Here is an 11,502-nt window from a genome sequence, read left to right as displayed (position 1 = left end):
CTCTTCGCTACTTTAAACGCGTCTTATTCGGTTATTTGTTGACGTATGTGAACAATTCGTTTGGATTTCTCGTACAATTCTACGTAAAATGAGCACAAATAATTCAAGATCCAACCGTCGAATCTGCGTACAAATTCAGTAAAACAATTGCAAAACTGTCACTTAAAGTGTTTGCATCGATTTTGCTGCGCTTGCAAAAAAGTTTTGTTAGCAACTCTACCTATAGCCTCGTTGAGCAAACCACGTCTAGTGCGTAAAACTGCGGACTTGTTACAAAAATTACTGTTATTAACGATCGGGCAAAAATGTTGACATGATTTCCCATTACCGTTTTTTTCTAAAGTCTAAGTCTAAAATCGTAGATAAAACGTTGTACGACACACGTTCACAAATCTCTCAATGCCATTTTCGATTGTTAAAACCCCCGCAAACCCACAAACCGCCTTCAACCTGCATAAAGTGGCACGTTCAGTTAACAATTATGATTATTAAGCGCCACCAACCAATCCTACCAACTTAAAATCGCATTTTTCCGCCCGCCTAATTACGATTCCTCGCGTCATTTCTGATTGCAGCGCGCGATTTAGCACAGATATTCGAAGAGCTATAATTTGAAAACGAGGAAGTTCGCGAAACCTGAAATTTAATCATGCGTGCGTTTAATTTTAGACGTGGCCTTACACATTTTCTGTTGCCAGAGGCATTATGTATAATGTAGCCTTGAAATGTGAAGGTTGTTCATTTGAGAATCTTTCCACCTACGAATAACTGTTTTAATTACACACTTTGTGTCAGATAAAGTTGCGTCTTTTGTTGGATTATAGATTTAAGTTAACCTCGTGGAAAAAAATTTGGATTAAGACCACTTTATTAAATATGGCGACACGTGTTAAAAGTGCAAGGTAAACATAAAGACGGCGTTGCTTAAACTGACCTTTGTACCGTAAATCCTATGACCCAGTTATCAAACACGGGGATTTTAGTTGCGTGAAACCCCCAAAATCTGGTTAATTAGTGGTGCCAACTAGGAAATGACAACGACAGTTGGCAGACCTTGGAAAAATTTTTTTAGTGCATGGAAATAAAAGCACCAAAACATATTTTTCGTACTCAAAACTGTTTTAATACCGTAATTAATTTTGTTTAAAAACCAGACAATAATGATGAATAAAACAGCGATAATTTACTGCATGTGTCTGGCCTCCAGTATCGTCGTTTCGTTTGACCTCTAAACTCAAATGTATTTAGCTATCTACTGTTATCGACCTTATCATAGTATCCACAGTGTAGTTATTGCATTTATTAATAATTCCGGTCGCTCATACGTCACCCGATTTAAATTTCGCGGGTCCCAGCGACACAGCCCCCATCTAGTGGCCTCTCTTTTAAACTCACGCCGGTAATGTAGTTACCTGTGACACAGTTTGACGTTTGTGAGTAAAATGCGACATTGCCTCCATTACCAAAATAACAACAAATAAGTGTTAATAATGGGAGAAAAGTCCCCCGAGCCGCAAAACTTCGACGAGTTCTACACCGAGGTGAGTCCCCTTGGCTCCCTTGACCAATCTAACCTCGCTTTTAGGTGAAAGAAATCGAGAAACGCGACTCGGTGTTGACACCAAAACAGCAAATTGATCGACTTCTGCGTCCTGGATCGACGTATTTGAATTTGAACCCGTTCGAGGTGCTGCAGGTGCAGCCCGAGACCTCCGTGGAGGATATAAAGAAGCAGTACCGGCGGTTGTCGTTCTTGGTGCATCCAGATAAGAACCAGAATGACGCTGAGAGGGCTCAGCAGGCTTTTGAAGCTGTTAGTAAGGCGTGGAAGACGTTGGAGAGCACGGAGACGAGGAAGAAATGCATGGATATAATAGAGGAGGCGAAAGGCAGGACTGACATTATGGTGAGTCTGTGGAAATGATTTTCAACGTTGACGCGGGTTTAGTATTGAGATGAGACGTTTTGTATTGAAAATGTTTGTAGCTGGCTGAGAAGCGAAAGAAAGTTAAAAAAGAAGGAAAGGAGAAAATACCAGAAGATGACCCTGATAAATACAATCATGCCGTTTATGTTCTCACAATGAAACTGTTTGCAGATATGGAAAGAAAGCGACGCGAATTAGCGGAAAGAGATCAGGAAGAACGAAAACGGAAAAGAGAGGCGGAAATTGAGGAGGAAGAGAATCAGAAGGCACAGAAGGAGTGGCAGAAGAACTTTGAGGTGGCTGTTTTTAGTGTTTGCTCAACAGATTTGACTGTTTTTTTGCAGGAGTCGAGACAAAATCGAGTTGAAAGTTGGCAGTCTTTTCAGGCGCACTCGAAATCAAAAGCTGCAAAGTCTGGGAAGAAAATTAAAATGTTCAAACCTCCTAAGAACAAACCGGAATCGAGATAATTTAGTTGGAGCTTTTCTTGTAGATATATGTAGTTGTGTTTTTGTGTTTCGCAAAAATCTACTTGAGTATGGATCTAAAACTATTGTATTTTATACTAAAATATTTTGTAGGAGTTGCTTTACTTTTCAAATACAGAAATGTGTAAATGTTCTGTTGGAAATGTGAAGTTTCACTTGTTTTCTCTATTTGTAATTGTCCTTATCGATTTTCTTGTCAATTTTCCTCAATAAAAGTGAAAATGGAAAGTCACTCCACTGCTCCCTCTCCTACACTCTTCTAAATAACTCCCAGGAGATTCAAAATACTCTCATTTGTTTTAATTTTTTTTTTCAGGAAGAAATGCAGAAGTGGTCAAGCCTGGAAGGTTTTTCTTCCCAAAAAGAACGTAAACGAGATAATGGGCCGTGATAAAAAACAAGCAGAGGCGGAGCTGGGGACATGTTAAGCACCGAAGAAGTAGACAAAGAAGAAGCGTAAACGGCGGCCCGGATTACAGCTTCCAACTCCCGGAGTCACTGTAGATGGTTCTACACGGAGTGACAGAGCCATACTCCGGGTGCCCATGATGGCTGTCTTCTTCACCACAAAAAAGCAAAAAAAGAGAAGAACAACTGGAAGATTGAGTGGTAAGTTACTCATGTGGTAAACTGAATCTTCAGTTTACTTCTTCGCAGATGATGGTTTCCAAAGGCGCTGTTCCAAACAACTAGACAACTCCCAAGAGTTGTATCGGTTAAACTAGACGTTTCTACAGAGCTACGAGCTACGACTAGACAACTCCTAAAGGCTACGACTTGACAACTGCTAACAGCTACGCCGCTTCAAGTAGACCAACTTCTAAGAACTACGCCGTTTTACCACACAACTCCTAAGAGTTACGTCGCTTCAACAGACAACTCCCAAGAGCTACGCCGCTTGATGGAACGAGACGTCTTTCTATTTGGACTTTGTAGGCTTTAGAGTGGCATTTAGGACCTTAGTTTTTAGGACAAACTGTTTTGAAGGCTTTAAACCACTTTAACAAAACCACTTTTATTCGAAATTTTGTTAATTTGTTCTAGTCAAATCAATTTATAAATTGTGTTGTTAGGCAACCAACAATACACAGCTGTATTCACATCAAAATTAAACACTAAAATTTTTTCAATGAGTCTTATCAAAAATTTCAAAAACTAAAAATTTAATAAAAGTTAATTAATAATGACGAAATATCATTTAGTCAAGTTTTTCACATTTTTTTATATAACGCTACCTGGCGGAATAATGCCAAACTAATTAGTTCGCACGTTTTGCCACCAGAGAACTAAATTGTGGTTTGAAACTCAAGTAATAAATTTAGCCAAGTTTTTTACCTAATTTTTTTTGTTTAGCGCCACCTGGCGGAATAATGTCAAATCAATAAGTTTACACATTTTGCCACCAAAGAGCTAAATTTGTGGTTTGAAACTCGGCTAATTTGTTTAGCAAAGATTTTTACCTTAAATTTTTTGGTTAAGCGCTACCTGGCGGAATAATGCCAAACTAATTAGTTCACACATTTTGCCACCAGAGGGCTAAATTTGTGGTTTGAAACTCGGCTAATTTGATTAGCAAAGATTTTTACCTTAAATTTTTTGGTTTAGCGCTACCTGGCGGAATAATGTTAAACTAATTAGTTCACACATTTTGCCACCAGAGGGCTAAATTTGTGGTTTGAAACTCGGCTAATTTGTTTAGCATAGATTTTTACCTTAAATTTTTTGGTTTAGCGCTACCTGGCGGAATAATGCCAAACTAATTAGTTCACACATTTTGCCACCAGAGGGCTAAATTTGTGGTTTGAAACTCGGCTAATTTGTTTAGCATAGATTTTTACCTAAAATTTTTTTGTTTAGCGCTACCTGTCGGAATATTGCCAAACTAATTAGTTTGCGTATTTCGCCACCAGAGGGCTAAATTGTGGTTTGAAACTCGGCTAATCCGAAACAAAGATTTTTACCACAAATTTTGCACAAAAAGTACTCAGCTTTTGATGAATGAAGGAAAAGCAGTGAGTTTTTTAACTATTTAATTATCAAGTAATCTAAACTTAAAACATACAATAAATTGTTTTTTCCACACTTAAAAAATACAAAATTTAGTCCGACTCGCTCTCGCTGCTCTCAAAATCGCCCACATCAATAGAAAACTGATACTCCTGATCGCACCCTAAATAAGCGTCACTCATGAAATACAACGTGTAGTTATGATGGCCCGGACTGGGGGCCACGAAGTCCAATTTAACCCGCGCCTTCTGTTGCAACGTCAGCCGTTTGATGGACAACAACGAGTTTGATTTGGGGTCACCTATCACCACCCACCATCCTTCTTCGCGTTTCTGAAAACAAAAAAGAATCAGTCACTGCACACTAGATAAATAGCTGCATTACCTGTGGGAAGAACGGGGCAATCACTGGTCCACTGACTTCATCCTCCCGCTCGAGTTGCACAGCCACATGCACCGACGACCCCGAATGCACCTTGTCCTTGTCCAGCACCTCGTGCTTCAACTCGATGTTGGGGTAGCGATTGCAGAACCTGGCGACATCCGCCATCTGCACGTCGCTCAACTGCAGCAGTTTACTTCTGTCTTCATCCTCCAACTCCATGATGTCGAACACCGTCTCGACTTTCTTATCCTTGCACCGCTTCACGATGTCTGCAGTGAAATGCGGCAGCTGCTTCAACAGCGGATCTTTGCTCCACATCGCCTGCGTGACCATCTGCGCCAACTCCATCGCCGCCACGGCCGGGGAAAGCCATCCGTTGGAACTAAGAACATCCACACACGCCTGGATGAGTCGTATCGCCTTCCCAAGAACCATCTCCGTGTCGCCTTGGAGTTCAGCACCTAGCTGGAGCCGACACAGATGCGCTTGAATGAGAAGATTCGTCTTCACATGGGGGTCGTTGAATTTCGGCTGACTCGAAGTGGACGTGCTCAGTTTGTTGGGCAACTTCGCCGCCAACTGTCTCAGGATGGTGTCTTCGCGGTGGCGAACCGGGAGGTCTTCATACTCGGCCGCTGAGGAAATAATCTCGAGGAGGCCACGGATCTTTGTTTTGTTGTTGAGCGACAAACTGAAGAGTTCTGAAAGCAGAAGTTAATCTGGTGGTCACCATGCAAGAAACCTCACCGATCGTCGTGTAGTTGATGTAGTAATAGGCGGCGATCATCCCCAAGTTCAGAGGGATGCAGTCGATGTCGTCTTCAATGCTTATACACTTCGACTGCTCCAGGTCCGACAGCGTGCTCTCAACCAACTCCGACAGGTGATCGGACAGATGCCGATGCGTAATCCCCTGCAGATTGTAATAGTTCGGATTCTGCGTCAACCTCCGGTACAAGAACGTCCACGTGAGGTAGTCCACCGCGTCCTGCTTATTCTCGATGGTCTTCGTGACGATTTCCGCGTTGAAATGATCGTGTAGTCGATGATCCAAGTGACTCTCCACCGGTAGAGGATCGCTCAAAAACTTCTTGAAGAAGTCCTTCTTCGCGCTCTGACACATGAGCACACACTTGGCGTCGTCGTCTTCAATGGGGCGGTTCGCCCGTCCGATCATCTGCAGCACGTCGGTGATGGGATAATCTTCGTACGAGTGAGTTTTCCCGTTGTAAAACTGCGTGTCCATTATGATCACCAGGTGGGCGAAGATGTTCACCGTCCAACACAAGTCTCTGCTGACGACGGCGATTTGCACCGCGCCGGAGTCAAAGAGTTGTTCAACCAGGCGAAGATCACTCGCGCTGAGGCCTTCATGCATGTAAGCAACGCCTTGGGACAGCGTCTCCTTCAGAGTCTGCAAAAAAGAGATTTGAGTGTTTGCACCACCTTCTTTCTGGTCAACGTACCTTGTCGCTCATCCGGTCCAAGAACGGTTTGATGTCCTCTTCTTCAGCGTGGAAGAACTTGTTGGATTGTCCCTCCGAAGCCGCATAAGTGAGGAGATCGATGGCCGTCAACCTCGACTGTTTTCTGGTGGGTACGAACACAATCACCGGCTTATGGGGGCTGTATCTTACAATGGAGTTATAAACGGGCTTCGCCATAGCAATCAACCTGGAGGCGTTGTGAGTTAGATTGATTCCTTGCACGTGGAGCTCCAGAGGAACCGGCCGGACGCTCGGATGGAAGTTAAAAGTGCAATTGGCATTGCAACCCAACCACTGTGAGACGTCTTTGTAATCCATCAGAGAGGCACTCAGCGCAATGATTCGGATCGGTTTCTCAATTTGTGACGAAATGTACCTCATCCTCGAGCACACGATCTCAATAACCGGTCCGTCTTCTCCTCCAATCAAATGGAGTTCGTCCACAATGAAGAGGTTGACGTTCTGAACGTTCTTCCGTTGTTTCCACCGGCGTGACAACACGTCCCATTTTTCTGCCGTGCTAATAACGATCTGGCCTTTAGCGAGGAGTTTCAAATCGGTTCCGGTTTCGCCCGTCAACAGGACGACTTTCTTCCCCAGGATCTGACCGAACTTGTTGTGCCAGTCGGCAAAGGTTAACTCAGCCAAAGCGTCTTTGGGGACTAAATACACGCAGCGGCCGTCCGGGTTGCGGTCAAACAGACGAAGAATCGCGAATTCGGCGATTGTTGTCTTACCGGAGCCGGTGGGCGCACCCACGAAGATGTTGTCGTCGCTGTTGTACACGGAGTTGAACACCTGCGTCTGGATGGGGTTGAATTGAGGGAATTTCTCGTTGTACAACGCCTCATACTTCTCGTTTCGGAGCGCCGTCACCGGCAGCGGCTGCAAATCCAGGAGTTCCGTCGGCGGGAAGTTCTTCTCCGGGAGGATCAAGTGTCGGAACGACACGGGGAGTTGGGTTTCTGCCCCGATCCACCGATCAGAGATAATCCTCAGGAAATACTGCGGAGGCAGAGGCTCGAAAATCGGTACGAAGAACTTCACCAGGTGCTCGTCTTGGGAGTACTTCGCCTTCAACAAGAAGTATTCGTGGTGGAGGATCACCTCAGAGTCCACGTCTTCGACGAGAATCCAGAACGCTTCGGAGGCGCCATGGAGTTTATCATCCCACTGGAAATCGGGGGTGATGGTCAATTCGACCTTTAGAATTGACCTGGTGATGGGTTGGATGTGCGTCGACAACTCCAGCTTCGGGAACTGGTGGACGTACTTATGGATGGTCTTGCCTAATTTCGGGACGCGGATCAACTCGCCGATTTCGTTGGGCCCCAGGTCGTACAGACGCTCCCAGGGGAAGTTCTTCTTCTCGATTTTCTTTACGATCTCCTCGGGCATCTTTCGGAATTGGCGCAAGGGCGACATCGACTGCCACATTCTCTTGTCGATCATTTTGCAGAGCGCCAACGACTTGTCGGCAAGTTGCGCCCATCCTCTATGCAAGACAATCTCGAAGATGGCTCTCATGAGACGTGAGGCTGATTGGGTGACGTAGACCATGTCGGACATGAGGGCGAAGCCTTCCAGCTTCAACTGAGAGATGTACGCCTGCAGAAGAACATTAACTTTCGCACTAGGTTCCTCGATACTCTCTTTGATGGGAATGGGAACGCGCTCCATCAACTTCTGCAGCTCGAGTTTCTCCTCTTCGCGGACTGTGATGTTCCGGAACTCCGATGACAAAGAAAACACGCGAAAGAGTTCAATTTCGCTGAGCATGGGCTTGAGGAGTTGGTTGTACGTCTGCATGGTGTCAAAGGTGCAGTAATAATGCGAGGAGATGCGCCCCAACTCCGTCACTTGAAACTGCCCCGTTTTGCGGTCGTACTTCACCAGTCCGCTCCTGTCTAAATGCAACGCCGCCGTGTGCACCAAGTCGGCCCGGTGGAGCTCCAACAACTGGTCCTGCTTCATGTGGTCGTGCGCAATTCCGTACAAATTCGGCTGTCTCAACATGCGGATGTACAGATACGTGTACCCCAACCAGGTCACGGCGTCGCGGACGTTCTGCACCGTCCCCAGGACAACCTCGGCGTTGAGCATGTCGGGGAGTTTCGTCACCAGCTGCGACTCAATCGGTAACTGTTGGTTTAGCAACGATAAGTAGTACTGGAGTTCGCTGTGATTCGTGATGAGGATTCCTTCGCCTCTGGTGTCGTACTGGGGTCTTCCCGCGCGCCCCAGCATCTGGAGGACGTCGAGAGCGCTCAACTCCACCCACCGCCCCTTTTCGGGGTTGTAGATCTGCGTTCCTTTGATAATGACGGTATGGGCGGGGAGGTTCACCCCCCACGCCAACGTGGCGGTGGAAATCAACACCTGGATGTGCCGATCGGCGAAGAGGTCCTCCACCAACGTCCGGTCGACGCGCGTCATCCCCGCGTGATGGATCGCAAAGCCGTACGGCAACAAGTCTTTCAATTCGTGGTTTTTCACTTGTTCTGCCTCCGTGCGTAACACCTCCATGGAGGCCGAGCCTTCCTTTAGAAACTGTCCCAGAGTGTCTTTCTCCAAGCACATATCTCGAATCGCGCGAGCGGTCTTCCCGGTTTCTTTCCGCGAGTGGACGAAAATCAGAACCTGATTGCGGCCGGCGTGCTCCATCGTCTTCTCGTAAACGATCTCGTTCATCACTTGGTACCTTTTGAGCGCCTTCTTCTCGGTGACGCCGATGTACTGTTGCTCCAGAGCCACCGGTCGGAAGCTGTTGTCGAAGTAGAACAAACCAGTGTCTGAGTTGACGCGGAGGAACGCGGCGACGTCTTGGTAATTGGGGAGAGTGGCCGACAACCCCACCAAACGGACGTCTTCTTGGGTCGACTCGATCATTCGGATGGTTCTGGCGACTAGGGCTTCCAAAACTGGGCCTCTCTCGTCGTGCAACAAGTGGATTTCGTCGATGATTATCAAACGGACTAAGGAGGTGAAGGTCTTCTCGCCCCCTTTCCGGGTGATAATGTCCCATTTTTCGGGGGTGCAGACGATTATCTGGGTGCCGGCGATCTGTTCCCGCGTTAGCTGGTGGTCTCCTGTTAACTCCGAGACGGTGATGTTGTAACTTGCGAGTCTCTTTCCGAAGTTACCGACCATTTCTTGTACGAGCGACCGCATGGGGGCCACGTAGATAATCTTAAAATCGTCGGCGTTGATGGTACCATCAACGTTGATGTGTTTCCCGATCTCCCTCATCATACACAAGAGAGCTACGTTGGTTTTCCCCGCACCAGTTGGTGCGCAAAGAAGAAGATTCTCGTCGGAATCCAACGCTGTTGAACACAACCGACTTTGGATGCGATTGAGACTTTTAAACCCTTCGAATACCGGCTGGACGTATTTTGGTAACTGATCAATCGGCTGGAGCTTCTCGTTGTCACCAAACGGCTTCGGCTTCAGCGCGGGGACGTGCACCTCCTCGTACCCTTTTCTTTGTTTCCTGAAGGACCCATCGGGCAACTGACATCGCTTGTTCGCCATAAAATGCGACCCTTGCGAGAACACCAAGTCCTCGAAATCAATAACGTGTCTTGATCCAGCGACTTGTGCACTCACAACGTCCATTTTGTCCCCTTGGTCTTTCTGTCTGTTAGAGCGCGAACTGGACTCGTCGTCATCGCCATCGTCGTCGCCTTTTCCCGTCTCCAAAAGAAGTAAAATCCGGTTCAAACTCGAATCTTTCGACATTTTGTCTTTGATGGACTGTCGCTCAGAGTCGCTCTGCGACTTCGCCAGCAACGTGCAGTACAAAACTGGAAAAAACACGATTTTAGCTTAACGCTGGGTTTGTTGATTACTCACTCATTTGTCGGTACTTCTTTATTTGTTTAATGAAGTCGAAGCAGTCGTATCCCAACAACAAAACGAGTTGATTTTCGCACTCGCGGTCATCATTGGCATCTCTTAAAATATTCAGAACTTCGGTGGCTTTCGCTTGAGAGACCATGGCGTCGTCGTAAATCTTCGACAGGCGTCGCTGGAGCCAATAGGCGTCGATGTCCAGAGGGTGGAGAGGCTTCTCCTTCTTCATTTCTTCAACTCCCCCCAGCTGTGACAACAAATTTCAATAAAGCATAGAAAAGAGAAAAGAATCTTACATTTTCGGCATGGATAGCGCTGTCTTCCTTGGCTTCTTCGCCTTCCGCGTCGTCCATTTCGTCGCGAACTTCACCGTACATGTCTTCGTCGTCTTCTTCCTCCGATTCTTCGAACTGAACGTTAATTCCGTACGTTTCGTCGATGTTCTCTTCGTTGAAGCCAGTTTTGGTGTCTTCGCTTCCAAAATCTGTAATCTTTTTCCCCAAATTCACCAGAAGAGCGAATCTTTCATCAGTGATTGTTCCTAGGATTGAAATTAGCAACTCTTTTTTAGGGACACTCTGTATATACCTAGTAATGACTCAGTTTCTTTCTTCTTTTCCTTCTCCTTCAATCTGTCGTTTTTCAAGACCGCGAGCACTTCATCGGCGGCCCCACAGAGGATATCTCTAGGCTGGTCCCCCAGAGCCTCCTGCAGAAAACTCAACAGCACCTCATATGTCTGTCTAGTCTCTTGCGTCTTTGGTCTGTATATAACTCCGACCATTTCATCCACGCCTTCAGATAGTAAAGTCGCCCCCTTCATTCTAGCAAAGTCGTATTGGGCCTCATCTCGTTTTTGTCGCCTACAAAGTCACGTTTAGCCCGAAATGAGAGACGAAAGTGCGACTTACTTCACTTTCCGTTCCTCTGCTTTTCCGGGTCGCGTTCTCTGCGCCCTGTCCCCCATTTTCGTCCCGGATAATTTCCCCACGAGGGAAACGACTTCTCCGGTGGCTTCATCTCGACTTCGGCGTTCGATTAAACGCACGTCGGCTTGGAGGACGAGATTAGAGTTCTGAAACGCAAACGTTGAGTATGCGTTGTGCGGTTATAACCTAACTATTGATCAAGGGGGTTCTTACGGCTTTGTACTCGTATTGGAGTTGTCTGGCTGCGGCATCCGCCATGACCGAGTTTTTGGGGCTTCACGGGTTAAAACAACATGGAATTTGAAGAATTTATGCGAATTACAAACACACAACACTCTGTGAAAAATCGCGTGAAGTTAGCAGCGGTGGCGCCACGCACTAAACCACAGAACATCGCGAGCGAGAAGAGATGGAGTAATACTCGG

At 46.4% G+C, this 11,502-nt stretch overlaps 2 protein-coding genes across 2 annotated transcripts; one reads left to right on the top strand and one right to left on the bottom strand.

Annotated features, from left to right (window-relative positions):
- The first annotated feature begins 1,452 nt into the window (after positions 1-1,452).
- Positions 1,453-2,647, top strand: LOC148173457 (dnaJ homolog subfamily C member 8). The gene is made up of 4 exons (XM_088039175.1): positions 1,453-1,541; positions 1,586-1,906; positions 1,987-2,223; positions 2,272-2,647. The coding sequence occupies exons 1-4, from the start codon at positions 1,491-1,493 to the stop codon at positions 2,395-2,397; spliced, it is 735 nt and encodes a 244-aa protein (XP_087895301.1). The 5' UTR covers positions 1,453-1,490; the 3' UTR covers positions 2,398-2,647.
- Positions 2,648-4,430: 1,783 nt separating this feature from the next.
- On the bottom strand, positions 4,431-11,474 carry Brr2 (U5 small nuclear ribonucleoprotein l(3)72Ab). The gene is made up of 9 exons (XM_088038525.1): positions 11,291-11,474; positions 11,060-11,223; positions 10,737-11,011; positions 10,445-10,689; positions 10,149-10,395; positions 6,273-10,099; positions 5,554-6,220; positions 4,807-5,507; positions 4,431-4,754 (listed from the first exon to the last, which is right to left on the bottom strand). The coding sequence occupies exons 1-9, from the start codon at positions 11,333-11,335 to the stop codon at positions 4,515-4,517; spliced, it is 6,411 nt and encodes a 2,136-aa protein (XP_087894651.1). The 5' UTR covers positions 11,336-11,474; the 3' UTR covers positions 4,431-4,514.
- Between the last annotated feature and the right edge of the window lie 28 nt (positions 11,475-11,502).

The sequence above is a fragment of the Gnatocerus cornutus genome, chromosome 6 (assembly GCF_029298725.1).
Source record: "Gnatocerus cornutus isolate USDA-ARS CGAHR chromosome 6, icGnaCorn1.1, whole genome shotgun sequence".
NCBI lineage: Eukaryota > Metazoa > Arthropoda > Insecta > Coleoptera > Tenebrionidae > Gnatocerus > Gnatocerus cornutus.
Note: the sequence above shows the minus strand (reverse complement) of the source record. Positions and strands in the feature narration are given on the sequence as shown.

What these genes read in the sequence shown, in the direction of transcription:
- Brr2 (XM_088038525.1), bottom strand. Translation starts at nt 11,335, where the DNA reads ATGGCGGATGCCGCAGCCAGACAACTCCAATACGAGTACAAAGCC. An exon ending in TCCAATACGAGTACAAAGCC is followed by an intron (nt 11,224 to 11,290) that starts GTAAGAACCCCC and finishes TTTGCGTTTCAG; the next exon opens with AACTCTAATCTCGTCCTCCA. An exon ending in AGAAACTGAGTCATTACTAG is followed by an intron (nt 10,690 to 10,736) that starts GTATATACAGAG and finishes TTTCAATCCTAG; the next exon opens with GAACAATCACTGATGAAAGA.
- LOC148173457 (XM_088039175.1), top strand. Translation starts at nt 1,491, where the DNA reads ATGGGAGAAAAGTCCCCCGAGCCGCAAAACTTCGACGAGTTCTACACC. An exon ending in TCGACGAGTTCTACACCGAG is followed by an intron (nt 1,542 to 1,585) that starts GTGAGTCCCCTT and finishes CCTCGCTTTTAG; the next exon opens with GTGAAAGAAATCGAGAAACG. An exon ending in AGTGGCAGAAGAACTTTGAG is followed by an intron (nt 2,224 to 2,271) that starts GTGGCTGTTTTT and finishes GTTTTTTTGCAG; the next exon opens with GAGTCGAGACAAAATCGAGT.